We start from the raw sequence: 27,567 nt of genomic DNA, 5'->3' as shown, positions 1-27,567 counted from the left end.
ACAAAGACACTATACAAGTATGAAATTAGAAATTGAAATCGAAAGTTAGTTATTATAATCTTGTTTGTATAAAATAGTGTATATCTCAAATAGAGATACAGATTAGTTTTTTGTTTGGACACAAAGACCCCCGCCAAAGTATTGAAATTCGCGCCTGAGAAATTCTCCGGTGTGGCTCTCTAGGGTTTTAGCACTTTAATCCATTTGTACTTGTAAAAATCCCTAAAACCCTCTGGGCATGACTCCAGTATTATGCCATTCCACTGCTTCAATCCCTAACCCTAACTCTCTCATGTCTCTCTCCTCCACTCTCCGTCTCTCTTCCTCCCTTCTTCGCCGCTCCTTCTTCCGATTCCCCCTCACCGACCCATTATGCCGTCTCCGCCGCACTGAACCCTCCGCCACGCGTTTCTTCTCCTCCCGTACTCCTCGGTCCGGCAAATTCGTTGTCGGTGCTGGTAAGCGCGGAGATGAGCAGGTCAAGGAAGAGTCCGGAGCTAACAATGGCGGTTTGGTTGTTTCTGGGGACGAATCTCGTATTGTGCCTTTTGAGCTACATAAGGAAGCTACTGAGTCGTATATGTCGTATGCGCTCTCTGTTTTGCTTGGACGTGCTTTGCCTGATGTTAGAGACGGACTAAAACCAGTACATCGGAGAATTCTGTTGAGTGACTTTCGTTCGGCTCAAAGCTACTGATATTTTTAAGCTTAGTCAGTGGTATTGTTCCTTCTAATGTTCGATTATTTTGTCTTCCAGCTTTGCAATGCATGAGTTGGGGATGTCATCTAAAAAACCATACAAGAAATGTGCAAGAGTTGTTGGAGAGGTATATTATTGATTTTTGGAAAGTGTTTTCTCAGTCGATTTCTCTAAATATCTTATTCTGAAGAACGATTTGTGCTGTTGAATTCTTTGGGTTTTCAGGTTCTTGGTAAATTCCATCCGCATGGAGATACTGCTGTTTATGATTCTCTTGTTAGGATGGCTCAGGTAAATATCTGAATTCATGGAATGTAGTCCAGTCCTCAAATAATGTTTCAGGCACGATTCGATTCTTCCCAAACTTCTGACTTTTTTGTTTTAATACCTTTGTTTTTTTGGCAGAGTTTCTCCTTGAGATGTCCACTTATCCAAGGCCATGGAAATTTTGGCTCAATAGATGCAGATCCTCCTGCTGCTATGCGTTACACTGAATGCAGACTCGATGTGAGTGCCTTTTACCTTACTTTCCCTTCTAGTTGAAATGGTTTTCCCTGCAATTCACTTTTTCTAGTTGTTTCACTTGTCTTTGCTATCTATAGTGTATCTCTCATCTCTACTTTTTCTCTTGTCTTGAGATGAACATGTATTTTTGTCAGTGTTTTCAGCTGATTGTACTTATTTTTTTTCTGCAGCCACTGGCAGAGGCAGTACTATTGTCTGATCTGGATCAAGATACGGTAACCTCACTATTAATTTGTTGCCAAGTTTACCGATACTCAACTAGATGGTCCTTAACCTCTTTTGTTTTGGCAGGTGGATTTTGTGGCCAATTTTGATAACTCACAAAAAGAACCAGCAGTGTTGCCTGCTCGTCTTCCTGCTTTGTTGTTGAATGGAGCTTCTGGGATTGCGGTAAAATAATCAAACAAATCTTAAATCTGAACTCCTTAATAGATTTTGTTCGAGATTTCTTCAGTTAATCTTGTGCAGATTTTCCCTGCTGTATGAGATTGAATATGCAGTTGAATCTTGATCATTTCACATTGTTTAGGTTGGCATGGCAACAAATATTCCCCCTCATAATCTTGGGGAGTTGGTAGACGTGCTTTGCGCTTTAATCCATAATCCAGAAGCAACGGTATCACTCATCTCCCCTTTGTTTTTCTGTGATTTATCAATTTGTGGGTCTTTTGTTTTACATGAAAAATCCTCTGTTTTATAAGTAGACAACTCATAAGATTTTGTTTCCACTTTCTTCTTCGTCTGGGCAGCTGCAAGAACTGCTGGAATACATGCCTGCACCGGATTTTCCAACTGGAGGAATAATAATGGGAAACCTTGGGTAACTCTTTGCTTTCCAATTTCTCCCCAAAGGGATCTTATACATTAATGACTTTTGTTTGCCCACCTCGTTTGCTAATTTTTTGAGAGTAGGCTATCTATAGGATCAAATAGAAAGACTCACTTCTAAAGTGTGAAACTTTTTTTTTATGGAAATAGAAAAGCATTTTGTTTTGTTTTGATCTATGATTCTAACAGATTACAGAAGCTGTACCTATATCTTAAAAGGAACCTAGAAAATGAGTGAAGAGGATGGTCCAGTTAATAGTTTTCCTTTATTTGTCTGTCATATGCAGTTTTTGAATCATCATGTTTTTTTCTGATGGTGTGAGTGATTTTTTAATATTCTGAAAGCTTATATGTTGTGTAGTACATTTACTCTCGAGTTTGTTGAATACCTTTATTAAAAAAATAGTTTGCATTCATATGCCATTTCCTTTTACAATGTTGGATTCTTATAATTTTCTAATGTGTGTTTGCGCTTTCAAGGGTTTTGGATGCTTACCGAACTGGCCGAGGGCGAGTTGTAGTTAGAGGAAAAGCTGAAGTTGAATTGTTGGATCCAAAGACAAAGCGGAATGCAGTTATTATCACAGAGGTGATCAATTTAGTTTTTTAGATTAATGTTCAGATCTCCATGGATGAGGGTTTCAAAAATGTTTATTAGCAGTAGAGTAATGCCTTTAGTGTGACTTTATTGCAGATTCCTTACCAGACAAACAAAGCTACACTTGTCCAGAAGATTGCCGAACTTGTTGAAAATAAGGTACAACTAAACTTGCGACATCTAATGTTTATTTTGCTTCACTTAGCAATATGTACTTATTTTACTCAGAGGTGTGTTACATTTCTAGTATGTCCTTATATGCTTGCAAAGTTTCTTCTTTATTCATTGATGTTGGTGTTTGTTTTCAGACGCTAGAGGGCATAAGTGACATACGTGACGAGAGTGATCGTAATGGGATGCGTGTGGTTATTGAGGTATTACACTGTTTCCTCTGCACTTAGATGTATTAGTCTGCTTTAAAATTTCATATTGGAAGGTAATTAAGATAATTTCCAATACTTCTCTATAGCTCAAAAGAGGAGGGGATCCTGCACTTGTGCTTAATAATCTTTACCGGCATACTGCCCTTCAATCAAGCTTCAGCTGCAACATGGTGGGGTGAGTTGCATCAACCGATAACTTCTTATTTCCTGTACTTTTTTGAAGAGTGGGCATATAAAAGAACTTGGGCATTTTCCAGGATGACTAGTTGAAAATTCTCTAATGAGTATGTTATGCTTGTAAATATATTAAGGATCATGTATTCACATATGCGTTTTTCTTTATCGTAACTGGATTATGGTATTCTGTGTTTTACAGTATCTGCGATGGAGAACCCAAGCTAATGGGATTAAAAGAACTACTTCAGGTGACCACTTGTCTATGTAAATCATTTATCTACGTAGCCCACAAGGAGTAATAGAAAAGTGAAGATCAGAGATAGGATATTTACTTCTGTGCTACTGTAATCACATTTTAAAGTAAATTTGTTGATTACTTTCTGTTTCTTGCTTGTGTGTAGGCATTTATAGATTTCAGGTGTTCTGTCGTCGAAAGGCGTGCAAGATTCAAGCTTTCACATGCACAACAACGAAAGCATATTATTGAGGTGCGACTAGAAATATTTAACTTTCTTAAATCTGCTCGTGAAGACCATGATGTAATGATGTAAAGCATTTTTTCTAATATCTTCACTGTATATATGCTTAGGGTATTGTGGTTGGGCTTGACAATGTGGACGAAGTAATCGAACTCATCACGAAGGCCTCAAGTCATTCCTCTGCTACTGCTGCTTTACAAAGTGGTGAGCTATATTTTACTTTGACAATATAATCAATGTAACAATCTTGAACTGCACATTATAGGTTGATGTATAAACAGAATTCGGAAAAGTGAGCGAGAATTAGGAGTCAAAAAGTAGACTAGAGCCAATTTTTCTTAGGTGGACTGATAGATGTAGTCTAGGATGTACACTATTAAAAGAATACATCTTGTGGTGAACTCTTCCATATTACATTTGAACATTATATATTTCTTGTCTTTTTATCTGGAACTGCTGGAGTCTCATTCGTTGTAAGATTTGATCTTAATTGCAAAGATTTCTTAGGGATTTATGCTTTGTAAGTCTCTATTGTAAGGGACGATACCATATATTAAAATTAACACTTGTCAAACATTTACTTATGTAGAATATGGTCTTTCTGAGAAACAAGCTGAGGCTATACTGGAGATAACTCTTCGAAGGCTAACTGCTCTTGAGGTGCTTTCTTATTCTCGCTAAGTTCAATTTATGAAACTTGTAGGCTTGACAATGTTCTAACTAGATTCTCCCTTCATAAATGCAGCGGAAAAAGTTTACTGATGAAAGTAGTTCACTAACAGAGCAAATTACAAAGTTGGAGCAGCTATTATCAACCCGAACAAACATCCTAAAGGTGACACACTCACTTTTTAGTTATCTGTTCTTTTGGCTATTGATATTAGAAATTTAGAACACCTAGATGCTAGTAGAATGATAGATGCATCAATATATGTACTCCAAATTTGTAAGCTTGACTGTTTGAGTCCACTGAGGTTCAAAATCTAGTCCATGCATTATGATGTGGTATAAGGATTCAAATGCTTCTTCCATTTCTTGTTTGGTACTTATTTTTATATCTGTAAAGCTGCTTACTATATGTTGCTGTTCTGGGCCAATGTTAGGAAGATAACTGATACATGATGATTTTCTTGTAGACCAAAATTGAACTATTTGCTTCGTTTACTTCATTGTATATTACTTACTACTTTATTCTCTTCGTTGTTTTTCTTGTATTTTTCTTTAGTTAATCGAACAAGAAGCAATAGAGCTGAAGGACAGATTCTCAAGTCCCAGGCGTTCAATGTTGGAGGATTCTGACAGTGGTGATCTAGAAGATATAGATGTTATTCCAAATGAAGAGATGCTGATGGTATGTTGCATACTTAAACCTAGAAAGTTTCTCAACGTTGAAATTTTTGTTGTTTGTTTTGTAACTTTTGATATGGATGACTATAGGCAGTCAGCGAAAAGGGCTATGTGAAGAGAATGAAGGCCGATACATTCAATCTTCAGCATCGTGGAACAATTGGCAAATCTGTTGGGAAACTAAGAGTTGATGATGCAATGTCTGACTTTCTTGTTTGTCATGCACATGACCATGTCCTCTTTTTCAGGTATGTATACCTCAAAATTTCCTTTGTGTTTGCTACGCACATGGATATTAATTTTCTGCCTTGTTGTAATTCATTGCTTATACTTGTTGTACATTCAGTGACCGGGGTATAGTTTACTCAACCCGTGCATATAAAATTCCAGAATGCTCTCGCAATGCAGCTGGTACACCTTTGGTTCAGGTAATTACATATCTGTGTATCTATGTTTTCCTTCTGCTATGTCAAAAATTATTCAATTTTATGAAAGGCTAATGTTTTGCTGTGTTCATGTGACTTGTGGAAGCAGATATTATCCATGTCGGAAGGTGAAAGAGTAACCTCCATTGTTCCTGTTAGCGAGTTTGCTGAAGATCGCTACCTCCTGATGCTTACAGTGAATGGCTGCATCAAGAAAGTATCTTTGAAATTATTTTCAGGAATACGCTCAACTGGAATCATAGCAATTCAGTTGGTTTGTCCCCTTTTTCTTCTTAGTCATATAGGAAGTCTTCTTAACAAGGTTACTCTAACAAAATTATTTGTCTTCAGAATTCTGGTGATGAACTGAAATGGGTTCGTTGTTGCTCAAGCGACGATCTTGTAGCCATGGCATCCCAAAATGGAATGGTCGCCTTGAGTACATGTGATGGTGTAAGTTGTGGCTCTCATTTTTTCTAAATGATTCATCTTTCATGTAAACCTTTTAATACTTGAGCAAACTCTGATGGCTTTTGTTTGTTTAGGTTCGCACACTGAGCAGAAATACAAAGGGAGTGACTGCCATGAGACTCAAGAATGAGGATAAGATAGCGAGCATGGACATCATACCTGCATCTCTGCGGAAAGATATGGAAGAGAAGTCGGAAGATGCTTCACTTGTGTATGTTTTTCTTAACTTATATCTGCTGATGTTTGCTCTAGAAACTTACTTATGTCTTACTGTCTTCTTTTGTTAACACAATCACAAAAGCAGGAAACAATCCACGGGTCCATGGCTATTATTCGTGTGTGAGAATGGCTATGGAAAGCGTGTTCCTCTGAGTAGCTTCCGGCGTTCGCGTCTGAACAGAGTTGGTTTATCTGGATACAAGGTAGGATCTGGATTTTCACCATTTTTGGTTGTGTTTGTGTTGATTTTTCCCTTACATCTAAATCTCAATTTGTCAGTTTGCTGAGGATGATCGTTTGGCTGCTGTTTTCGTTGTTGGTTACTCCTTGGCTGGTAAGTATACACTGCCACAAATACGGATTTAAATGTTCTTTGATTGCTGTTTATATATAATCTCACCATTGGGTTTTCTTGCAGAGGATGGGGAGAGTGATGAGCAAGTAGTTCTGGTGAGCCAAAGCGGAACTGTGAACCGGATCAAAGTCAGGGATATCTCAATCCAATCTCGCAGAGCACGGTACTCCCTTCATGTGACAGTCTTTTCAAATGTATATTTTATATGGTTTCTCATTTGATTGTTAATTTCTCAGGGGAGTGATTCTTATGCGGCTAGATCATGCCGGCAAAATCCAATCTGCATCTCTGATCTCTGCAGCAGATGAAGAAGAAACAGAAGGAACTCTAAGTAATGAAGCCGTAGAAGCCGTTAGCCTGTAAATTTTACAATCCCAATTCCACCAGTTTTTGAGACAATTGTCAAGTTCAGTACATAGAGTCTATGTGCTAACTCTCTTCATTTTGTTTTTTTGTGATGTTACTACGAGAAGAGAAAACCATGATCGAAGTTAGTTATTAACATTAATCTGCTTCACATTTTGTTGGGTTTAACTATATACATATGTTAAGAAAGTTGAAACCAATTATTCTGGTTATAACCAAAACAGTAGTGCTCTTCTCACTTTTGTTTTGTTGTTAACCACAAATCAGGAGAAATATTTTACTAGTGGTACAAAGACGTAAGCACCAAACCCCATAATCACAAGAGCAGCTACACCAACATTCACCAAAGGTATGTCATATGTCCGACTCTCTTCTTCACCCATTCCTCTTCCTCCTACTGCAAGAGGAGGATCCATGTCGCTCTTCTTCTGTCCTTCTTTGACTAGTAATGGACCGGTTTCTGGTTCCACGACTTCAGCATTATCCTTTAGATCGCCTCTATCTTTGGCTAAACCAGCTTCGTCTATCTTCTTCTGCTCCACTCTGTCTTGAATCTCTCCTTCACTAACCATGTCTCCAACCATCTCATTATTCTCATCCTGCTTGTTTCTCACGCCATCATCAACATCCAGTTTGATTCTTTCATCTCCCTCTTTCGTTTTTAGCTTAGGCTCTGCTTGGTTTCTCTGAGCAACATTCTTCTCTATTCTTCTTGCCTCATCACCAACAACTGGTTTTGTAAATTTATCTTCTTTCTTTGGTCCCAAGTTAATCCTTCCTCCCTCCAGCTTCTGACCTATTTCACCATCTTCCTTTTTCTCAACAACTTTGGCATGTTCCTTGGATTCCACTCTAGCATCTATGGTCGGCGTTCTGCTAATCTCTTTTTCCTTCACCTTCTGTCCAGTCTTAAGCTGACTTATATCATCATCTTTCTTTCTCTCAATTACTTTCTCTTCTTTTGCCTGTACCTTAGGTTTTAAGCTACCACCAAGGGTTGGTGTACTTTTAGCCTCTTCCTCCTTCAATTTATCTCCTATCTTTTGCTGAACTATGTGAGCAGCCTCCTTTCTCTCAACCACCTTCTCTTCTTTCGCACGTTCTCTTCCCCCTAAGCTAGGGATTGCCTCTCGCGCTTTAACTTTCGCTTCAGACTTCTCTTGACTGCCCGTTGGCACTGCTCTTTTACCCTCAACCACTGATTTATACGTTTTGGGTGCTTCTTCATTCAACGTTGGAGTGGTTTTCTCTTGACTTGTTCCCACTTGTTTCTCCTCCTCCAAAGCTTTCTTTCGTCCCAAGGTACTCCCATTAGGACCAGGCCCTCCACTTTTCTCCTGATTAGACCTCTGTCCAATCTTCTCCTGATCTTGGACTGCTTTCTCCTGTTTGTTAGCTTCCACGATTGCTGGAAACTCGATGGTCAAGAGTCCATGTGAGAAGGAGGTGCTCAATTTGGTCATGTCACAGGTATCAGGGACACGGTAAGCTTCACTGAAACGAGCCTTAGTCTGAGCAGAGAGCGGTCGCTGGCCTTGAATCTGGACAGTCCTTGTCCTCTCATCCTTTTTTATTTCTATTTGATCCCTATAAAACCCTGCCGGTTCCACACAATAAACGAGAAATTCATAAAGTTTGTTATCAATTAAAGTTTGATCTCAAGAAACAAAAAGAAAGAAAGAGAGAAGAAAAAAGACCAGGAAGATTAACGTAGAGGAAAATGGAAGATCCGGAGTTAGTCCATTGAGCTCTCGGCTTGAAACTACTCACTGTCGGAGCCAGCGGTGGCGGATGACGGCCACCTCCCGGCCTTGGTCTCTTGAAAATCGCCGCCATATATGTTTATATATAGATCACACTATATCAGGACAAAAAGTTCAAAGCCTTTACGAAATAAATGAATCAAACTGTATATGAAAACATAAAAAATGTTTGAATGATGTATATAAGATAGAAAGAGAGGTAAGAAGAGATTTTGAGATTACGGTATGGGTTTAGGATTGCTTTAGGGTATGGACTTTGTCTGTTTCTTCATCCCAAGGTCTCATATGTGTAAATAGTTTCTTGTACTTCAAGGAAAGAAGCTTTTAAGGTTTTGAAGAATATGCGTATCAACACAAAGTGATGTCGTTTTATTTGTTATTTCCATTTTTTTTTTGTTTCCATTTTAATTAAGCTAGTAGCCGATATATATATTACGTGGCATTCAACATGTGAAATTAAAAGAATCCCTGGACCTAACTAACCACATCACTTCACCGGATAAAACCTCCACCGTCTTCTTCCGCCGCAATTTCTGTCTCCATGGCCGGCGTTAACCTACAGCTCCGTCACGCATACTCCATAGCTCAATTCGTTCCAACTGTTTCTTCTCCTCCTCCTCTTCCTACTCAGCGAGTTCGCCTCGGGACTTCACCCTCTCGTGTTCTATTATGCAATCTCCGAGCTAATTCCGCCGCCGCTCCAATCCTGCGAACTACTCGCCGTTCAGTTATTGTTTCGGCGTCTTCCGTATCCTCAGCCGTCGATTCGGATTCGTTGGTGGAAGATCGTGATGACGTGGGGAGGATCCCGTTGCTTGAAGTTAGGGATTTGAGAGCAGTGATTGCTGAATCGAGACAAGAGATACTGAAAGGCGTCAATTTGGTTGTCTACGAAGGAGAGGTGCGTATTAATCAATGCAATTTTATGGTTAAGACTTGAAATTTAATTTGCAGAAAGCTTTGCCTGGTAGTGCTGTCTCATTATATGATAAAGTTTTGAGTTTGATATCATAACTTGTGAATTCTATTTGTGTGGATTTGTTTTGCATTGCTGCCGATTGTAATCCATGGCTTCTTTTGTGGTTGCTAATAGGTTCACGCAGTGATGGGGAAGAACGGTTCAGGAAAGAGCACGTTTTCGAAGGTGAACATTTTATTTGTATATCTTGTATCTCAGGATTAACATTGATGCTGCAGAGTATTGTTCTCTTTCTGTTTGTTATCTTAGTGAGAGTCTTATTATTTGTAGGTTCTTGTTGGTCATCCCGATTATGAAGTGACGGGAGGGAGTATTGTGTTTAAAGGGCAGAATCTACTTGATATGGAACCAGAGGATAGATCTCTTGCCGGTCTCTTTATGAGTTTCCAGTCCCCAGTTGAGATCCCTGGTGTTAGCAATATGGATTTCTTGAATATGGCATTCAATGCTCGGAAAAGAAAGCTTGGTCAGCCAGAGCTTGATCCAATCCAGGTGCCTTATCGAATTAAATGACTTGGATTTGGTTTGCACTGTTTCTTACTTGTTGTTGTTTGCTAAATGGTCCCAATTGTAGAACTGTCTATGTATTATGTCTTACTGATATCACATGGCTCATGCAGTTCTACAGCCACTTGGTATCAAAACTCGAAGTTGTGAATATGAAGACCGATTTTCTCAACAGAAATGTCAATGAAGGATTTAGTGGTGGTGAAAGGAAACGCAATGAGATTCTACAGTTAGCGGTAATGGTTCTGCTTCCCTTGTTTCTCAGTATCCATAAGGACTGCATATGATAAGAAACAAATGTGATTAGAGAAGGTAGTGGATTACTAAGCTTGTTCCATGCTACAGTGTGCAAAACCACAAGGCTAATAGTTAGGAATTTCAGGATATCTGGGTAGATTAGCTTAAGCAGTTACAGGTTTTACCATAAGTAGACGCGGTTATTGCATGGCAGTTAGTATTCTATTACAAGTATTTGACTGCAGTTTTAGCTAAAAAGACATGGCATGTTATATGTCTTCATATCTCTTTATATTTTCCTGATCTTGAAATATCTGCCTCCCAAGGAGTGGTCATTTCTGGTTTATCGATAACATGAGAACACTATTAGTCTCCTATTCTTTGTAAGCAATATATGGAAAGAGGTCATGGAAGTACGCTAATGCAACGTTTTCCTGTCCTTGCAGGTCCTTGGAGCTGAGTTGGCTATACTGGACGAGATTGATTCAGGGTTGGATGTTGATGCTCTTCAAGATGTGGCAAAGGCGGTGAACGGGCTTTTGACACCAAAAAACTCTGTTCTGATGATAACGCACTACCAACGCCTACTTGACTACATCAAACCAACTCTCATACATATCATGGTGAGCATTGTTGCCAAACCAGCCTTCTTTACTGGCTACACAATGATCATATATATTTTGGTAAGCTCATGTATGTTTCCTTGGGTTTCAGGAGAATGGGAGAATCATTAAAACCGGAGACAACTCCTTGGCCAAACTACTGGAAAAGGAAGGCTACAAAGCGATATCCGGTTAGTTATCGCGGATCATACATATAACCTGTCTTCCTTCTTTGAGAGACCATGGTTATTATATGGGACAAATACAATGGAAGCTAAAGCTGATGATTGGAAACTGAAATCTATCACTACAATCTTTGACCCGTAGTTTTGGTTTGCAATTTGCATGACAAACTACTTTATTGGGATGTGAACAGTATTCCACACCTTTTTGTAACTAACAAGTTTAAAATTCAGTTAATAAATTTTGTTATTATAAATGCTCTTATAAAGTTTGAGACTTTAAGTGGATCAAATCCAATCAAACCTAGTGGTTACTTACATTACTTGAGAAATTTGACAAAATAAAATTTAATTTGATTATTCTATCGCCTGCTGCTGCTGGAACGAGTTGGTAATAGAAAACAAATTCATAATTTATGACAAGAAGAACGCAAAATTCGCTGATGATTATTAAACCCAAACGCGTTTTTCAAACTCGTTCAATCAATTTCCTTCATCATCTTCATCTTCTTCGTAATTGACTTATCGAACAAGATTACACCTCCCTTTAGCTTTTTATGCAAATGTAGTGCTTTTAAGCATTCTCTCGATTTCCCTCCCTTATTTTCCGACAAATACCAAACCAATATTGTTCCTTTTCTTTTCAATCCCAGATCGATCTCTTTGTTTTCAGACAATTTCTGTTGTCTGGATTCGGTTCATTGCATCGTTCTTTGTGTTGGGTTCGTTTAAACTTTCGATTTTCCCATTTTGAAAATTTTGATTTTTTTCTTGTGGCAGATTGATTGTTGTTGTGCAAGATTCATCCGTTGCATCGACCCGAGTAGGGTTTTTGCTTGTTCCATCGGTGTTCGGAGTTTTTAAAATCATTGCCTGATCCGGAGTGATCAAATCCTATATATTGTCGTTGCACAAGAGAACCAAGTCTTAGATTATAAAGAGATTTGACTTTCACTTTTAGTGTCTATGATCATTAGGAATGAGATCAGATCAGGTCAATTTGTGTTCTTTTGATCAGATCTTGATGTGGAAAGCTTGATGCTGTTGATTATAAGTAGAGAGATATTTTGATGGGTAATGCTTGCGTTGGACCAAACATTTCTGGAAATGGTTTCTTGCAAACTGTTACGGCTGCAATGTGGAGGCCACGGATCGGAGCTGAGCAAGCTTCTTCTTCTTCCCATGGTAATGGACAAGTTTCTAAAGAAGCAGCTTCAGAACCAGCTACTGATCAAGTCCAGAATAAACCCCCTGAGCCTATCACAATGCCAAGCTCAAAGACCAATCCCGAAACTAAACTGAAACCCGATCTAGAGATCCAACCTGAAGAAAAGAAGGAGAAAGTTCTTGCAGAAGAAACCAAGCAGAAAGTTGTTCCTGAAGAAAGTAAGCAGGAAGTTCCTCCTGAAGAAAGTAAGCGGGAAGTTGTTGTGCAGCCGGAGTCAGCAAAACCAGAAACAAAGTCTGAATCCAAGCCAGAGACAACAAAACCAGAAACAACGTCTGAAACCAAGCCAGAGACGAAAGCTGAACCTCAGAAGCCTAAACATATGAGGAGAGTGTCCAGTGCAGGGCTTAGAACTGAGTCAGTGTTGCAGAGGAAAACTGAAAACTTTAAGGAGTTCTATTCATTAGGGAGGAAACTTGGACAAGGGCAATTTGGGACGACGTTTTTATGCCTTGAGAAAGGTACTGGGAACGAATATGCGTGCAAGTCGATTTCCAAGAGGAAGCTTTTGACTGATGAGGATGTTGAAGATGTGAGAAGAGAGATTCAGATAATGCATCACTTGGCTGGTCATCCGAATGTTATATCTATTAAAGGTGCTTATGAGGATGTTGTTGCGGTACATCTTGTGATGGAGTTGTGTTCGGGTGGCGAGCTTTTTGATAGAATTATTCAACGTGGACATTACACTGAGAGGAAAGCTGCTGAGCTTGCGAGAACCATTGTTGGGGTTTTAGAGGCTTGTCACTCTCTTGGTGTTATGCATCGGGACCTCAAGCCAGAGAATTTTCTATTTGTTAGTAGAGAGGAAGATTCCCTGTTGAAAACGATCGACTTTGGACTCTCAATGTTCTTTAAGCCAGGTTTGTATTTATGGTAACTTGTCTTTGATCATTCAATTTACACTATCTATGTTTGATTTTGGAATACTTACTATTCTTCCACTTTTGGCAGATGAGGTTTTTACAGATGTTGTTGGTAGTCCGTATTATGTAGCTCCAGAAGTTCTTAGAAAGCGTTATGGTCCTGAATCAGATGTGTGGAGTGCTGGTGTGATTGTTTACATTTTGTTAAGCGGAGTTCCTCCTTTCTGGGCCGGTAAGAGAGGTTACAATGTAGATAAATGAATATGATTGTTCTTATTAGGCTCTGAAGTAAATTTGTTTTCCATGAAATATACAGAAACCGAACAAGGTATTTTCGAGCAGGTCCTTCATGGAGATCTTGACTTTTCATCTGATCCATGGCCAAGCATCTCTGAAAGCGCGAAAGACTTGGTAAGGAAAATGCTTGTTCGAGACCCCAAGCGAAGACTAACCGCACATCAAGTATTATGTAAGTTATTTAAGTCTAAATCATTCATCTTAGTTCTATTGAGCACAGAACATAACCTGGTATATCTTTTAACAATATGCTAGTTGATTTTCACCGTTGTGTTTCTTCTCAAGGCGTTTTGTTTATGAACAGGTCATCCATGGGTACAGATTGACGGTGTGGCTCCAGATAAACCTCTGGACTCTGCTGTTCTGAGCCGTATGAAGCAATTTTCTGCAATGAACAAGTTCAAGAAAATGGCTCTTAGAGTAAGTTATCTTTTTAACTCTAAACAAGATCCAAACGAAAGAAACTCAGAAGATAGAAATAAGTTTGTCCTCTTTTTCTCAACTTGTTGTAGGTCATAGCTGAGAGCTTATCTGAAGAAGAAATAGCCGGTTTAAAACAAATGTTCAAGATGATAGACGCAGACAATAGTGGTCAGATCACTTTTGAAGAACTGAAAGCAGGACTAAAACGAGTTGGTGCCAATCTCAAAGAGTCAGAGATTCTTGATCTAATGCAAGCTGTATGTCTTTTGCTCTTTTCCTTTACTATGAATTCCAAACTTCAATCATTCAAATCGAGTTTATAGTTCCATGTTTTGCAATAATCTTTTATGTTTTGGTTTGTCTAATTCAGGCTGATGTGGACAATAGCGGAACGATAGACTACAAAGAGTTCATAGCCGCCACATTGCATCTAAACAAAATAGAGAGAGAGGACCATTTGTTCGCCGCCTTCTCTTACTTTGACAAGGACGAGAGTGGCTTTATCACCCCGGACGAGCTTCAACAAGCTTGCGAAGAGTTTGGTGTTGAAGATGCCCGCATAGAAGAAATGATGCGCGATGTTGATCAAGACAAGGTAAAAAAGCTCCTTTTTACACCTTCTCATATCATTCTGAAACTGCATCATATTCTCAACAATGAAGAGCCACTAATAAACGCATTATATCACTCCTAACAATGGAATCACATTGATAAGATATCTTGAGTATTCATGCATTGTAGAAATTTTCAATTCCAGTTGATTGATTTAACGAGCTATCACATTTTTAAAACTCGAAACATTGTTGTTGCAGGATGGACGAATAGACTACAACGAGTTTGTGGCAATGATGCAGAAAGGGAGCATAATGGGAGGACCTGTGAAGATGGGTTTAGAGAACAGCATTAGCATTTCTCTGAAACATTAGTTACAAACCCAAATCAAGAAGTACTTCGTCTATTTATTTTGTTATGAATGATGATGATCATGATTGTGTTTATCTCAACATTTTGATGAGATTTTTGTTCGTTAGACTGGTTTAGGTAAATCTGTTTCTGTACTATGTACTTTTATGCATATACACATAGCTTTTGTCTGTAACTTTTGGTCATAAGTTATCTTTTTAAAATTTTAAAAGTACAGTCAGGTACAGAGAGAGAATCGAATCCATTCGAGGTCAAGTAATTTTGTTTTTATTTTATTTTCCTTCGAATTTTTACACATTTCTAAACTGGAGATTTGTTTGTTAGTGGTTGTAGGGCCCATGTTGTCCTCTAAAGCCCAGCCCACTAAGTATCACCGTTTTACTTGGAGATATTTATTAGTGTGACTGGAGTATTGTCAAGCGCTAAATCTTAACCATCGGATCAATTAATCTTACGGCTGAAAATGATCTTGGGTTCGTATTTTACGTGACAGTCGGTATCGCTAGTGTGTCTTTACCGGAAAGACGAATATACCCTTTTTAAGGTGCGTTGCTTTACGCTCCTCTCGTTTTTCCTTTTTGTTTTTTAAAATTATTTTTGGTACCCTAGTCATTTTTTTTTGTTTGCTCTTTGTCTCGATTTTGGTGCCACAAATTAGAAAAAAACCCTAATTTCACCTAAAATTTTTCAATTCCCTCTTTTCTCAATAAGTTTTCGATTTTACCTTACGCAGAAAGGTTCGTTGAAACCCTAGATTCGTTCTCAGTTTTCGTGTTGGCTAATGGCGAGCGCGGCACGGGGAGAGAGCAGCAATCCATACGGCGGCGGATTGGGAACCGGAGGAAAGTTCCGGAAGCCGACGGCTCGTAGGTCTCAGAAAACTCCTTATGATCGACCAACGACTTCTGTGAGGAACGCTGGACTTGGTGGCGGAGATGTCAGAGGCGGCGGCTGGTTGTCAAAATTGGTGGATCCGGCGCAGAGACTTATTACTTATAGTGCTCAGAGGCTCTTCGGGTCCTTATCCCGGAAACGCCTCGGCTCTGGTGAGACGCCTTTACAATCGCCGGAACAGCAGAAGCAGCTTCCAGAAAGAGGTAAGAAGATTGTTGATTTTTTCGATCCAAAAGTTATTCTTTTTGTAGTTTCTGAGTTTCTTAGAGAAATTGTTTTTTAGGAACTGTAGTTTTTTTACCGTTTGGATTTGCCCTTTGCTTTTTTTTTATTCATTTTAGTTTATAGTAGTTCAGAACTAATAAGTACATAAACGTTGTTGGAATGTTCTTCAAGTACCTAGCCAGGTTGTCTATTATTGAATTTGTGGTATTAGAGATTGTTTATGTATTGGTAGCAGTCATGTATGGAATTCGTTTCCACTTTGCTAAGTTGACGTTGTTAATGTGTACTCTTTCTCTTATCATGGATCAGGTGTGAATCAGGAGACGAAGGTTGGACACAAGGAGGACGTCTCTAATGTAAGTAAATGAGCCGCATCTTTTGATGAAATATCTTCTTCCTTTCGGTTTCATTGTTCTTTTATCTTCTGTAGTGTAAACCTATGTTTTGTTCTGTGTGAAGTTGTCCATGAAGAATGGTTTGATTCGGATGGAAGATACCAATGCCTCTGTCGATCCACCTAAGGATGGATTTACAGATCTTGAGAAAATCTTACAGGGAAAAACTTTTACAAGGTATATACTATCTTACAGGTCATATAACCTAGTAGAGTAACAATTTTCCTTCGAGGATTGAAAAGTGTCTTAATCTTTTGATGCATCCAGCATTCATAAAATAGAAGAGTTGATAATAAAGACCTATGATTTTTCCTTCTTTTTTGTTTCATTTTGGTGTGCTCATGTCAACATTTATAGGCATTTTCACATTTTGAACTAGAAAGAAACATTGTGTTTTGAAAATCAGTTGATCACTTTCAATGATTTTACAGGTCTGAAGTTGATCGATTAACTACCTTGTTGCGTTCAAAAGCTGCTGATTCATCCACTATGAATGAGGAGCAGAGAAATGAAGTGGGTATGGTTGTGAGACATCCACCATCACATGAGAGGGATAGGACGCATCCAGATAATGGAAGTATGAACACCCTTGTTTCAACACCTCCTGGAAGTTTGAGAGTAAGAAAGTTGTTACATATTAGTTGTACTAGTCTGTTTTATGCTGAGCTTCATGCTAGATGCCATTGTTTAATCTTTTTGTTGTTGATGACATCCTTACCAGACTCTCGATGAGTGCATTGCGTCGCCAGCACAGCTTGCAAAAGCCTACATGGGTAGCAGACCTTCAGAAGTTACTCCTTCTATGTTAGGGTTACGTGGTCAAGCGGGTAGGGAAGATTCTGTTTTCCTGAACAGAACCCCTTTTCCGCAAAAGTCACCTACAATGTCGCTGGTAACAAAGCCTTCTGGACAAAGACCTTTGGAAAATGGTTTTGTTACCCCTAGATCTCGGGGAAGATCTGCTGTTTATAGCATGGCCAGAACACCATACTCTAGGCCTCAGTCCAGTGTGAAGGTTTCAATTTTGAGCCGTAACTATATTATTGTAAAGTTTCCAACTTGCTCCCAACTGTTCATTGTGTTCTTTTTTTACAGATTGGGTCTCTTTTTCAAGCATCTCCAAGCAAATGGGAAGAAAGCTTACCTTCTGGTTCTAGACAAGGGTTTCAATCGGTGAGACATTTTGAACTATGCACCAAATTGGTTTCAGATTCGTCTGTGAAACAAAGTATTGACATGACTTTTACTTAATTTTTAGGGTCTTAAACGCAGGAGCTCAGTCTTAGATAATGATATAGGATCTGTGGGCCCTGTAAGGAGGATCCGGCAAAAATCTAACCTTTCATCTCGAAGCTTGGCTCTGCCTGTTTCTGAGAGCCCACTTTCTGTCCGTGCCAATGGTGGAGAAAAAACTACGCATACATCTAAAGATAGTGCAGAGGATATTCCTGGTTCAAGTTTTAACCTTGTTCCTACCAAGTCCAGTGAGATGGCGTCAAAAATATTGCAGCAACTTGATAAACTGGTTTCAACAAGGGAGAAATCACCAAGTAAGTTATCACCATCCATGCTACGGGGTCCCGCTCTCAAAAGCCTCCAGAATGTAGAGGCGCCAAAGTTTTTGGGTAATCTTCCCGAGAAGAAGGCAAATTCGCCAGATTCTAGTTATCAAAAGCAGGAAATATCTAGAGAAAGTGTCTCCAGAGAGGTTTTAGCTCAGAGTGAGAAGACTGGTGATGCTGTTGATGGAACAAGCAAAACAGGTTCCAGTAAAGATCAGGATATGCGTGGTAAAGGTGTTTATATGCCTCTCACGAATTCTTTGGAAGAGCATCCTCCAAAGAAGAGATCATTTCGAATGAGTGCGCATGAGGTAATTTTCTAGTTCTCATAGATATATTTCCAGAATATTAATGAGCTGCAAATAAGAGTGTCAAAGCGGGCAATTCTAGAAATGCCAACTCTAACACCAGTAGCGGCAAATATGTATTTCTCCCTTTTGTAGAAACAATTCTGCTGTTCTTCATATTATTGTTTTCCTTTTGTTTTTTTGTTAATATTTTATGGCATACCTTGACCATCTATACATACAACTGTGATAATGCAGGATTTCTTGGAGTTGGATGATGATCTTGGTGCAGCATCTACTCCATGTGAAGTAGCAGAAAAACAGAATGCCTTCGAAGTAGAGAAAAGTCATATCAGCATGCCTATAGGGGAGAAACCACTTACTCCATCTGAAGCCATGCCATCTACATCATATATTTCTAATGGTGACGCCTCTCAGGGTACTTCTAATGGGTCTCTGGAAACTGAAAGAAACAAGTTTGTTGCTTTCCCCATTGAAGCTGTTCAGCAAAGTAATATGGCCTCTGAGCCAACTTCAAAGTTCATCCAAGGGACTGAGAAATCGAGTATTTCTTCTGGCAAGCCAACCTCAGAAGAGAAACGTATCCCTCTGGAAGAGCCTAAAAAACCTGCTGCTGTATTTCCCAATATCTCCTTTTCACCGCCTGCCACGGGCTTATTAAATCAAAACAGTGGTGCATCTGCAGACATCAAGTTAGAAAAGACTAGCAGGTTGGTGGCATGATATTTTTCCTCTCAGCTTGATAGGCTTTTATATCACTACTTGTGCCTAAGTGAGCCTCATCCATATTGGTTATGATTTTTTTTTTCTGGTTTACTCGCTTCCGACTCTCTTTCTTGATGTTACAGCACTGCGTTTGGAGTATCAGAGGCTTGGGCAAAGCCAACTGAATCAAAGAAAACGTTCAGCAACAGTGCTTCTGGAGCTGAGTCATCTACCTCAGCTGCACCAACCCTCAATGGTAGTATATTCTCAGCTGGAGCAAACGCTGTCACTCCACCTCCGAGTAATGGCTCTCTTACTTCAAGCCCTTCCTTCCCACCTTCTATTTCAAATATACCTTCTGATAATTCTGTGGGTGATATGCCGTCCACTGTTCAATCTTTTGCTGCTACTCACAATTCCTCTAGTATATTTGGAAAGTTGCCTACCAGTAACGACAGCAACTCACAATCAACTTCAGCATCTCCCCTCTCTTCCACATCACCTTTCAAGTTTGGGCAACCTGCAGCTCCGTTTTCTGCGCCAGCAGTGTCTGAATCTAGCGGTCAGATCTCAAAGGAGACTGAAGTAAAAAACGCCACATTTGGAAATACAAGCACTTTCAAGTTTGGAGGTATGGCTTCAGCAGACCAGAGCACTGGCATCGTTTTTGGTGCTAAATCTGCGGAAAATAAAAGCAGACCTGGTTTTGTGTTTGGGAGCTCCTCCGTTGTTGGTGGCAGCACATTAAACCCTTCTACTGCTGCAGCTTCAGCACCTGAGAGCTCTGGAAGTTTAATATTTGGTGTGACATCGTCCTCAACCCCTGGGACAGAGACCAGCAAAATTTCTGCGAGTTCTGCAGCTACTAATACTGGAAATAGTGTATTTGGCACTTCCTCTTTTGCATTTACAAGCTCTGGTAGTAGCATGGTTGGTGGTGTATCTGCAAGTACTGGAAGCAGTGTTTTTGGATTCAATGCTGTTTCATCAGCTTCTGCTACTAGCTCTCAATCTCAGGCCTCAAATCTTTTTGGTGCTGGAAATGCTCAGACGGGTAATACTGGGAGCGGAACCACAACATCAACTCAAAGCATCCCCTTTCAGTTTGGTTCATCTCCATCAGCTCCTTCATTTGGTTTGTCTGGGAACTCTTCTCTTGCATCAAACAGTTCTCCATTTGGATTTTCTAAGTCGGAACCTGCTGTATTTACTTCTGTGTCAACTCCTCAATTGAGTTCGACAAACTCCTCTGCAAGCTCTAGTAGTACAATGAGCTCTCCCCTATTTGGGACAAGCTGGCAAGCTCCCAACTCTTCTCCAAACTCTGGTCCAGTCTTCAGTTCCTCGTTCACCACATCTTCAACTCCTACCACCTTTTCCTTTGGAGGATCTTCTGCTGCTACTGTTTCGAGCACTACTACTCCCATTTTTGGTGCATCTACCAACAACACCCCGTCACCTTCACCTATCTTTGGTTTCGGGTCAACCCCTCCTACCACTCCCCAGCAGCCGGTATTTGGTAACTCAGGGACTCCATCACAGTCTCTGTTTGGTAACTCAACTCCTGGGTTTGCATTTGGTGCACCTAATAATGGAAATGGTATCAACAATAACCAACAAGTGAGCATGGAAGACAGTATGGCAGAAGACACAGACCAAGCTAATAGAGCATCTATGGTAGCCCCAATGTTTGGACAAGCAGCAGTCTCGATGCCTCAACCAAACTTTGCCTTCGGTGGAGGAGCAGCAACGCAGCCTCCATCAATGGCAAACCCCTTCCAGTTTGGAGGCCAACCAATGGCAAGCACGTTACAGAACGCATCACCTTTCCAGGCATCACAGAGTCTAGAGTTCCAAGGAGGTGGGAGCTTTTCACTAGGCAGCACTGGAGGTGGCGATAAGTCAGGCCGCAGAATCTTCAAAGCAAAGAAATCCACCAGGAAGAAATAAGAAAAACACATTGTTCAAGAGTCATTTTATCAGCCTTATGGTCTTTTTGTTCGCTATATACTCCGGGAACCTTGGGGATTACGAGCATATCGTCGTTTAATGAAAGAGGTAAAGTATGAGAATGTGTATCGTTTATGCTCTTGATCGTCTCTGTCATTTTAGTATGAGTCAGGATTTTGGGGGTCAAATTGTTCAGGGTTATAAAAGTTGTAGGAAAGTTTTGTAATTTTCAGAAAGTACTGGTGTCTGTAAGAGTAATATAGCTCTGTGCCTCTGTCTTTCGCTTCTTTTTCTTTTTGTCCTTATAAAAAAACACACTTTATTGTAGCTGTTTGTTAAACTCTTTTCTCTCTTCAGTTCTGGTTTTAGTGGTTTAAATTAATAATTGCCTCATTACAACTTGGTTTACCCAAATCAAATCGAACCAAACCAAAATTGAATAAATCCAATTCGATGATCTTCAAGGAAGCTTCTTTTAGTTGACCAATTCCATTAAATCCAATCCAATTCGATCAAGTAAATAAACAAATTCTCAATCCTTTTATTAGAGAAGCCTTCTTCTCCAAAGTCTCGATTTCTCTTTATTCTTCCAAATTCTTTTGTCTCTCTGTATCATCCAAAATTCCCAGATTTATTCACGGAGTTAGAAGAAGAAGATGAGGAGAGTTTTCGGCGCGAAAAAGAACACAGAGCCTCCTCCGTCCATTCAGGATGCCTCTGATCGGGTTTCTCCTCTCGTTCCTAATTATTACTTTTTTTTTCGATTTCAATTGGAAGAATTCGTGATTGGTGTTGTGGTTTTGAGGTTTCACTTCGGATTGACCTGAGATTTAGATGAATTTTGAATTAGAGAACCATAAACCGTAGGAAGGAAGGTTTAAGAGCTAGCTAGCTATTGGAACCACTAAGATCCAGAAGAAGAAAAACTAAGATTTGTTTTATTTTGGTCAGATAAATAAAAGAGGAGATTCGGTAGAAGATAAGATAAAGAAGCTTGATGTTGAGCTCTGCAAATACAAAGAACAGCTCAAAAAGACCAGACCTGGTCCTGCTCAAGAAGCTGTCAAAGCTCGTGCTATGCGAGTTCTCAAGCAGAAGAAAATGTCAGTCACTAGACATTGTTATTTAAATTGATCCAGCAAGCTAAGCTACTCTGTTTATTGGATTTGCTTGATAATAAAACACCTAAGTACATTTTTATGAATTTAGGTATGAAGGACAACGCGACATGCTCTATAATCAGACATTCAATCTCGATCAAGTTTCATTCGCCGCTGAAGGACTCAAAGATGCTCAACAAACTGTATGTATTTCTTGTTCTCTTCTCTTCTAAGAGGTGTTCAATGTTTGAATGGTTGTGTATCTATTAAATCTGCTGCAGATGACAGCACTAAAATCTGCGAACAAGGAGTTGAAAGGAATGATGAAAACCGTCAAGATTCAAGATATTGATGTACGTTGTTAAGTTACTTAACAACATCTTGGTTTTATCTTGTTTCAAGCTTTTCTCTGGTATTTGATTTGCCTGATACTACGATCTATTGATGGTACAGAATTTACAAGACGAGATGATGGATCTGATGGATGTTAGTTCTGAAATTCAAGAATCACTTGGTAGGAGCTACAATATTCCTGATGGCCTTGACGAGGATGACCTCATGGGAGGTAAAGTGCTTGTTTTGTAATTGGAAGTTTAAGATCAATCGCTTGCTACGCTATGCGTCTCTCATATCATTTACATTCTTTTGATATATTTCAGAGCTTGATGCTCTTGAAGCTGACATGGGAAACGAGACCGAAGCAGATGGAATGCCTTCTTATCTCCAACCTGATACAGAAACTGATTACGATAGCGAGCTTAACTTGCCTGCAGCACCAACAGGACACAATGGAGCTCCACATGGAAGAGCTCAGGTTAACTTTTAATTCTTGGAATTTTGAAATGCTTCAAGTATGATTACCTTTTGATGGTTGGCTAATGAGACCGTTTAACGATGTGATTAACAGGCTGAGGACGAATTTGGATTACCAGCAGTGCCACGAGCTTCTCTCCGGGGTTAAGTTCCGGCGATTCTCTTGTTGATTGGAGCTACTAAGCTTTTTTATTTAGCCTTAGTATCGTTATTCATTTGTGCATAACGTTTTAAACTTTGATAAACCTCCTTTTGGCTTTCTCATTGAATTTATAAATTGTCTTATTTCACAGATATCATATTTTCAATCATCAAAAACACAAATGAGGAGAATTTTCTACTTGCAGAACATATGCCAAAAAAAACGTTAAATGGGCCATCCAAAATCTTAATGGGCCTCTCGTCGCTTTGAATCTCCCTCTCCTTCTCTCTGTCCCTTTCTCTTTCTTCCCTGTCTTCATCGATGGATCAACCACCAGATCGAAGCAAGCGACCATGGAAATTCTCCACCATCGTCTACTCTTCATCGATCTTATTCCTTCTACTTTCGATATTCTTACTTGGCTTCACAAATACCGATCTCTACAAAGTCCAAAGTCTGAGATTCACCTTCACTGTGAACCGCTTCTATAGCTATCTTCAATTCCTTCTAGGCTTTCATGATGGAACTCCCAAATCCAAATCCGAAACCCTAAATCCAGCTTCTTCTACGCCGCACTGCGTGTTATGGATGGCTCCTTTTCTCTCGAGTGGTGGTTACAGCTCAGAAGCTTGGTCTTACGTTTTATCACTTCGTAACCATCTCACAAACCCTAGATTTCGAATCACCATCGAGCACCATGGTGATCTAGAATCAGTGGAGTTTTGGAATGGTTTAGCTAAGGAGACGAAGGAGGTAGCGATTGAAATGTATAGAGAACAGTGTAGACCCAATGAGACGATAGTTGTTTGTCATAGTGAGCCTGGTGCTTGGTATCCACCATTGTTTGAGACTCTACCTTGTCCTCCAACTGGCTACGAAGATTTCTTATCTGTGATTGGTAGAACAATGTTTGAGACTGATAGAGTCAATCCAGAGCATGTGAAGCGATGTAATCAAATGGATCATGTTTGGGTTCCTACTGATTTTCACGTCTCTTCGTTTGTACAAAGTGGGGTTGATTCATCTAAGGTTGTCAAGATTGTGCAGCCTGTAGATGTCGGTTTCTTCGATCCTTCAAAGTATAAGCCTTTGGATCTGATGGCGGTTGGGGATTTGGTTTTAGGTTCTGGGATGAAGAATGGGTTTGTGTTCTTGAGTGTGTTTAAATGGGAGCAGAGGAAAGGTTGGGATGTATTGTTGAAAGCTTACTTGAGTGAGTTTTCTGGTGAAGACAATGTTGCTCTGTTTTTGTTGACGAACGCGTATCACTCGGACAGCGATTTCGGGAACAAGATTCTTGATTTCGTAGAAGAAATGAATATAGAAGAGCCTCGGAATGGTTACCCTTTTGTGTATGTGATTGATAAACACATTGCTCAAGTTGATTTACCTCGGTTGTACAAAGCGGCTGATGCGTTTGTGTTGCCTACAAGAGGAGAAGGATGGGGACGACCTATAGTGGAAGCCATGGCTATGTCTTTGCCTGTGATCACAACAAACTGGTCAGGACCAACAGAGTATCTTACAGAGCGGAATGGTTACCCGTTGGTGGTAGAGGAGATGAGTGAAGTGAAGGAAGGTCCTTTTGAAGGGCATCAATGGGCAGAGCCATCTGTGGATAAGCTGAGGGTTCTAATGAGGCGTGTAATGAGTAACCCTGATGAGGCTAAGGTTAAAGGAAAACGTGGAAGAGATGACATGGTCAAGAATTTTGCTCCTGAGGTTGTTGCTAAGGTTGTAGCGGATCAAATAGCGAGAATCTTTGATGAGAAAATAAGAACATGACAGGATCTCACACTTTACTTTTATCAAGAGAGGGAACAAGAATTGTATTTTGATTCAAAGATTGTTCAAAAAAGAGCAAATATGTCAAGAAGAGCTTATTCTCAGAGTTTCTTACGAAAAACTTAAAACAGAGAGTTTAGTTTTCGATTTATTTTGCTACTGGAGATGAGAAGCGAAAGCTGACATGACTTCCTTGTACACTGGCTTCTTGAACTCCACTGCCTGTATAACAGAAATAGAATGAATATGAGTGAAAGAGTAGTCGTGGAATCTAAATGCTGAAGGTCAAACAGAGAGAAGAAAACTGTACGTACATTTTCAACGACTTGATCAGGAGAAGTCCAGGACCATTCACCAAACTCAGGTTTCTCAGTACCATCGCCAAGAAGATTGATTTCTTCATCTTTCCCAGTAAATTTCAGAAGAAACCTGAGGAAACACATTATTTGAACAAGCCCGTAATGAAATGACATGATTCTTGATAATCTCAGAAAGACTCACCATTTCTGTGCTTGACCCTTCCAATCGGATCCCCATCGGACCTTAAGCTTCTCCCTAACATCAGGAGGGAAGTCATAGGTTATCCAGTGAGGTGCCTACAGTAACAACAACAACAAAAAAGAGTTCTTTAGACGAATTCTTAAATTGTTGAATGTTTAAGAAGACGAAGAAGAAGAAGAAGCTAAAGACACCTCAGCGAGAATCTCAGCAGAGTGAACTCCAGTCTCTTCTTTAAGCTCTCTCATGACTGCAACTCTTGGATCTTCACCTTCGTCGATTCCACCCTATATCAACATCAACAACAACACACGATTTTATTCAAGTGATTACATAGCATTTTGAATCCAATTAGAGGATGAATTGTCGAAAGTAGAGAAACCTGGTAACATGAAAGATAAAACACAATTCCAAAGATGAAAATTGGTGAATTCGTATCATCCATTGTTTTGGAAGTCATAATCAAATTTTGTTTTGGGAGTTTGAGATTATTCAAGTCAAGCAGTATGATGCGAACAAGTGAGTACCATTGATTTCAGCTTTGTATGAGGAAAATGGAGAAACCAATTCGAATCTTAAGAAATTGGAATCTAGAGATTACCTGAGGCATTTGCCAAGCACTGGGAATATCCAACCTCGAGGCAGTGAAAATCTGCACTTAATTGTGAGAAGGAGCTAATCATCGGAAAATAGAAGAAGCTGTTTCCAATTATCCATCATCAATCATCACCTTTTTGGAAGAATTCATGAGGCAGACGCCGACATTTCTTCTGTATCCTTCAGGAGGAGATTCCATGGAAGAACAACACCGAGCGGAGGAGGAGGAGACCCGAGACTTACGGCAGCGATGAAGGAAGGGCAGGCTGGAGAATTTGATCGGTTTCGAGGGGTAATTTCGTAGAAACGTAGTTACAGACGGAGAAGTTGGATGATGCAAGAGAAGGGGTCGGTACAGTGCCATTTCGAGCCAAAACCTATTTTTCCACGTATTCGGGAAATTAATAAGTAACTGGACCGTTATGCCCCTGACTCATCATGAATATTACGTACAAAGACTACACACCCTTGGAATTTAGAAAACGTTTTTGATATCATTTTCTTACCACAAAACAATTGAAGAGATGAATTACATGCTGTTTTCAATTGATTGCAACTCCAAATCATAGTTCAAAATGGACCAAAAAAAAAGGTTAAAACAAAGCAAAAGCTATAAATTCCAGACATTAATCTTAAATCAAAGGAAACGACATTAATCTTAAATCAAAGGAAACGATGTTGAATCCATACTAGACCAATAAACCAAACTCTCGTCTCCGAAATCTTTGATTGAAACCCAATAAACTTAGCGTTGGTATCTTCCTGCGGGACGTCCAAACACAGCAGGTGCCATAGCTTGTTGTGTCTCCACTTGAGAAATCCCAGCAATATCAGACATTCCCAAAGAAGCAAGCATCTCTAGTGTCTCTTTGTCCACCTTAACATCATCGATTTTAATGGCTGACTCATCGGGAACAAAGTCCATTCGCCTTTCACGCTCTTCCTCTTGTAGCTTGAGGGAGATTCCACGGACTGGACCCTTTTGGATACGTTTCATCAAGTGAGTGGAGAATCCAGCAATCTTGTTGCGTAGCCTTTTCGATGGGATGATTGCAACTTCTTCCAAGATCTTCTTGTTGGTGTGGAAGTCTAGTGTCATCCGTGAGTAGTACTTCTCAATCACCTGACGTGAAGACTTCTTAACCGTTTTGGTACGAACACGACCCATCTTTCACAACTTTTTGACTTACCTGCCCAAATTCAGACAAACCATCAGAGAACATTCACATTATACTACTTTATACAAATCAGAGAAATGCAGATACATCAACTTCTGACTAATAAACTATGAAAGAACCAACAATTGACATAAGAGTCTCGAGTAACTACAAATGAGGATTCAATTTCAATTATGCCGTTAAATTTCAACATTTGGGTATTGATACAATCTAGAGAGATGCAGGAACATCAAGAGAGATCCAAAATCGAGCTGCATCTATAATTAAAAGAGATGAATTTCACAACTTCTTTTATGAAATTCTCCTATGTTTTCATTTATGGTGAAGTGCCGTTTTGAATGTAACCAGAACGTACCTGTACGGATTGACCGGAGCTGGAGAGCAGAGAAGCGGCGGCAAATACAGAAGAAAGCAAAGAAAAAGAAAAAGTAAACTTGTGTGCAAGAATTTATATGGGTAAAGTTAGGGTTTGTTAATAGGCTTGTACTCTAACATTACCCAATAATTAGATTATTAATAGGTTCCGTTAAATTA

The 27,567-nt window shown here is 39.6% G+C and overlaps 9 protein-coding genes and 1 long non-coding RNA gene across 13 annotated transcripts; 6 read left to right on the top strand and 4 right to left on the bottom strand.

Moving 5' to 3' along the window:
- Positions 1-121: 121 nt before the first annotated feature.
- GYRA (DNA GYRASE A) lies at positions 122-7,090 on the top strand. The gene is made up of 27 exons (NM_111905.3): positions 122-663; positions 758-827; positions 926-991; positions 1,106-1,207; positions 1,396-1,440; positions 1,517-1,615; positions 1,755-1,841; positions 1,975-2,045; positions 2,534-2,642; positions 2,748-2,810; positions 2,960-3,025; positions 3,121-3,209; positions 3,411-3,459; positions 3,613-3,699; positions 3,801-3,894; positions 4,280-4,350; positions 4,436-4,525; positions 4,916-5,041; positions 5,128-5,285; positions 5,384-5,465; positions 5,572-5,736; positions 5,814-5,915; positions 6,008-6,144; positions 6,238-6,355; positions 6,432-6,486; positions 6,571-6,670; positions 6,744-7,090. The coding sequence occupies exons 1-27, from the start codon at positions 239-241 to the stop codon at positions 6,868-6,870; spliced, it is 2,853 nt and encodes a 950-aa protein (NP_187680.2). The 5' UTR covers positions 122-238; the 3' UTR covers positions 6,871-7,090.
- A 46-nt stretch (positions 7,091-7,136) lies between these two features.
- On the bottom strand, positions 7,137-8,793 carry AT3G10680 (HSP20-like chaperones superfamily protein; the record flags this gene model as incomplete). The annotated part of the gene is made up of 2 exons (NM_111904.2): positions 8,571-8,793; positions 7,137-8,470 (listed from the first exon to the last, which is right to left on the bottom strand). Exons 1-2 carry the CDS (start codon positions 8,707-8,709, stop codon positions 7,137-7,139), a joined length of 1,473 nt encoding a protein of 490 aa, NP_187679.1. The 5' UTR covers positions 8,710-8,793.
- A 242-nt stretch (positions 8,794-9,035) lies between these two features.
- On the top strand, positions 9,036-11,478 carry NAP7 (non-intrinsic ABC protein 7). The gene is made up of 6 exons (NM_111903.3): positions 9,036-9,537; positions 9,730-9,780; positions 9,886-10,107; positions 10,236-10,358; positions 10,806-10,982; positions 11,074-11,478. The coding sequence occupies exons 1-6, from the start codon at positions 9,178-9,180 to the stop codon at positions 11,155-11,157; spliced, it is 1,017 nt and encodes a 338-aa protein (NP_187678.1). The 5' UTR covers positions 9,036-9,177; the 3' UTR covers positions 11,158-11,478.
- Positions 11,479-11,495: 17 nt separating this feature from the next.
- CPK2 (calmodulin-domain protein kinase cdpk) lies at positions 11,496-15,418 on the top strand. 2 transcript variants are annotated; one of them, NM_001337889.1, is made up of 8 exons: positions 11,496-13,234; positions 13,326-13,469; positions 13,554-13,706; positions 13,839-13,954; positions 14,047-14,214; positions 14,328-14,552; positions 14,770-15,131; positions 15,215-15,418. In NM_001337889.1, exons 1-7 carry the CDS (start codon positions 12,214-12,216, stop codon positions 14,881-14,883), a joined length of 1,941 nt encoding a protein of 646 aa, NP_001326044.1. In that variant the 5' UTR covers positions 11,496-12,213; the 3' UTR covers positions 14,884-15,131; positions 15,215-15,418. The 2 variants fall into 2 exon arrangements, with proteins under 2 accessions (NP_001326044.1, NP_187677.1); NM_111902.2 differs by having other exon boundaries at positions 14,770-15,416.
- On the top strand, positions 15,200-21,408 carry NUP1 (nuclear pore complex protein). Of its 2 annotated transcripts, NM_001337888.1 has the most exons (10): positions 15,200-15,425; positions 15,615-15,978; positions 16,310-16,356; positions 16,460-16,572; positions 16,827-17,013; positions 17,117-17,410; positions 17,491-17,568; positions 17,654-18,268; positions 18,503-18,975; positions 19,114-21,375. In NM_001337888.1, the coding sequence occupies exons 2-10, from the start codon at positions 15,663-15,665 to the stop codon at positions 20,918-20,920; spliced, it is 3,930 nt and encodes a 1,309-aa protein (NP_001327263.1). In that variant the 5' UTR covers positions 15,200-15,425; positions 15,615-15,662; the 3' UTR covers positions 20,921-21,375. The 2 variants fall into 2 exon arrangements, with proteins under 2 accessions (NP_001327263.1, NP_187676.1); NM_111901.4 differs by lacking the exon at positions 15,200-15,425 and having other exon boundaries at positions 15,475-15,978; positions 19,114-21,408.
- On the top strand, positions 21,397-23,211 carry VPS60.1 (SNF7 family protein). Of its 2 annotated transcripts, NM_111900.5 has the most exons (7): positions 21,397-21,645; positions 21,872-22,023; positions 22,130-22,223; positions 22,302-22,373; positions 22,474-22,585; positions 22,680-22,834; positions 22,928-23,211. In NM_111900.5, exons 1-7 carry the CDS (start codon positions 21,577-21,579, stop codon positions 22,979-22,981), a joined length of 708 nt encoding a protein of 235 aa, NP_187675.2. In that variant the 5' UTR covers positions 21,397-21,576; the 3' UTR covers positions 22,982-23,211. The 2 variants fall into 2 exon arrangements, with proteins under 2 accessions (NP_187675.2, NP_974273.1); NM_202544.1 differs by having other exon boundaries at positions 21,436-22,023; positions 22,928-23,172.
- Positions 23,210-25,019, top strand: AT3G10630 (UDP-Glycosyltransferase superfamily protein). Its single transcript, NM_111899.2, has one exon — positions 23,271-25,019. The coding sequence runs from the start codon at positions 23,297-23,299 to the stop codon at positions 24,758-24,760; it is 1,464 nt and encodes a 487-aa protein (NP_566378.1). The 5' UTR covers positions 23,271-23,296; the 3' UTR covers positions 24,761-25,019.
- On the bottom strand, positions 23,807-24,102 carry AT3G02365. The gene has a single exon (NR_140905.1). It is a non-coding gene; the product is annotated as an other RNA (long non-coding RNA).
- NUDX26 (nudix hydrolase homolog 26) lies at positions 24,758-26,319 on the bottom strand. The gene is made up of 6 exons (NM_111898.4): positions 25,989-26,319; positions 25,860-25,910; positions 25,453-25,545; positions 25,262-25,356; positions 25,075-25,189; positions 24,758-24,982 (listed from the first exon to the last, which is right to left on the bottom strand). Exons 1-6 carry the CDS (start codon positions 26,217-26,219, stop codon positions 24,917-24,919), a joined length of 651 nt encoding a protein of 216 aa, NP_187673.1. The 5' UTR covers positions 26,220-26,319; the 3' UTR covers positions 24,758-24,916.
- AT3G10610 (Ribosomal S17 family protein) lies at positions 26,295-27,507 on the bottom strand. Its single transcript, NM_111897.4, has 2 exons — positions 27,389-27,507; positions 26,295-27,045 (listed from the first exon to the last, which is right to left on the bottom strand). Exon 2 carries the CDS (start codon positions 27,021-27,023, stop codon positions 26,601-26,603), a length of 423 nt encoding a protein of 140 aa, NP_187672.1. The 5' UTR covers positions 27,024-27,045; positions 27,389-27,507; the 3' UTR covers positions 26,295-26,600.
- Between the last annotated feature and the right edge of the window lie 60 nt (positions 27,508-27,567).

The sequence above is a fragment of the Arabidopsis thaliana genome, chromosome 3, assembly GCF_000001735.4.
Source record: "Arabidopsis thaliana chromosome 3, partial sequence".
Classification (NCBI taxonomy): Eukaryota; Viridiplantae; Streptophyta; class Magnoliopsida; order Brassicales; family Brassicaceae; genus Arabidopsis; species Arabidopsis thaliana.
Note: the sequence above shows the minus strand (reverse complement) of the source record. Positions and strands in the feature narration are given on the sequence as shown.

What these genes read in the sequence shown, in the direction of transcription:
- VPS60.1 (NM_111900.5), top strand. Translation starts at nt 21,577, where the DNA reads ATGAGGAGAGTTTTCGGCGCGAAAAAGAACACAGAGCCTCCTCCGTCC. An exon ending in TTCAGGATGCCTCTGATCGG is followed by an intron (nt 21,646 to 21,871) that starts GTTTCTCCTCTC and finishes TATTTTGGTCAG; the next exon opens with ATAAATAAAAGAGGAGATTC. An exon ending in TCAAGATTCAAGATATTGAT is followed by an intron (nt 22,374 to 22,473) that starts GTACGTTGTTAA and finishes TTGATGGTACAG; the next exon opens with AATTTACAAGACGAGATGAT.
- GYRA (NM_111905.3), top strand. Translation starts at nt 239, where the DNA reads ATGACTCCAGTATTATGCCATTCCACTGCTTCAATCCCTAACCCTAAC. An exon ending in GAAGGCTAACTGCTCTTGAG is followed by an intron (nt 4,351 to 4,435) that starts GTGCTTTCTTAT and finishes TCATAAATGCAG; the next exon opens with CGGAAAAAGTTTACTGATGA. An exon ending in TGTTGGTTACTCCTTGGCTG is followed by an intron (nt 6,487 to 6,570) that starts GTAAGTATACAC and finishes GTTTTCTTGCAG; the next exon opens with AGGATGGGGAGAGTGATGAG.
- CPK2 (NM_001337889.1), top strand. Translation starts at nt 12,214, where the DNA reads ATGGGTAATGCTTGCGTTGGACCAAACATTTCTGGAAATGGTTTCTTG. An exon ending in AACCGCACATCAAGTATTAT is followed by an intron (nt 13,707 to 13,838) that starts GTAAGTTATTTA and finishes GTTTATGAACAG; the next exon opens with GTCATCCATGGGTACAGATT. An exon ending in TTCTTGATCTAATGCAAGCT is followed by an intron (nt 14,215 to 14,327) that starts GTATGTCTTTTG and finishes TGTCTAATTCAG; the next exon opens with GCTGATGTGGACAATAGCGG.
- AT3G10630 (NM_111899.2), top strand. Translation starts at nt 23,297, where the DNA reads ATGGATCAACCACCAGATCGAAGCAAGCGACCATGGAAATTCTCCACC.
- NUDX26 (NM_111898.4), bottom strand. Translation starts at nt 26,219, where the DNA reads ATGGCACTGTACCGACCCCTTCTCTTGCATCATCCAACTTCTCCGTCT. An exon ending in TCATGAATTCTTCCAAAAAG is followed by an intron (nt 25,911 to 25,988) that starts GTGATGATTGAT and finishes AATTAAGTGCAG; the next exon opens with ATTTTCACTGCCTCGAGGTT. An exon ending in AAGGGTCAAGCACAGAAATG is followed by an intron (nt 25,190 to 25,261) that starts GTGAGTCTTTCT and finishes GTGTTTCCTCAG; the next exon opens with GTTTCTTCTGAAATTTACTG.
- NAP7 (NM_111903.3), top strand. Translation starts at nt 9,178, where the DNA reads ATGGCCGGCGTTAACCTACAGCTCCGTCACGCATACTCCATAGCTCAA. An exon ending in ATGAGATTCTACAGTTAGCG is followed by an intron (nt 10,359 to 10,805) that starts GTAATGGTTCTG and finishes CTGTCCTTGCAG; the next exon opens with GTCCTTGGAGCTGAGTTGGC. An exon ending in CAACTCTCATACATATCATG is followed by an intron (nt 10,983 to 11,073) that starts GTGAGCATTGTT and finishes CTTGGGTTTCAG; the next exon opens with GAGAATGGGAGAATCATTAA.
- NUP1 (NM_111901.4), top strand. Translation starts at nt 15,663, where the DNA reads ATGGCGAGCGCGGCACGGGGAGAGAGCAGCAATCCATACGGCGGCGGA. An exon ending in GAAGCAGCTTCCAGAAAGAG is followed by an intron (nt 15,979 to 16,309) that starts GTAAGAAGATTG and finishes ATCATGGATCAG; the next exon opens with GTGTGAATCAGGAGACGAAG. An exon ending in GGCCTCAGTCCAGTGTGAAG is followed by an intron (nt 17,411 to 17,490) that starts GTTTCAATTTTG and finishes CTTTTTTTACAG; the next exon opens with ATTGGGTCTCTTTTTCAAGC.
- AT3G10610 (NM_111897.4), bottom strand. Translation starts at nt 27,023, where the DNA reads ATGGGTCGTGTTCGTACCAAAACGGTTAAGAAGTCTTCACGTCAGGTG.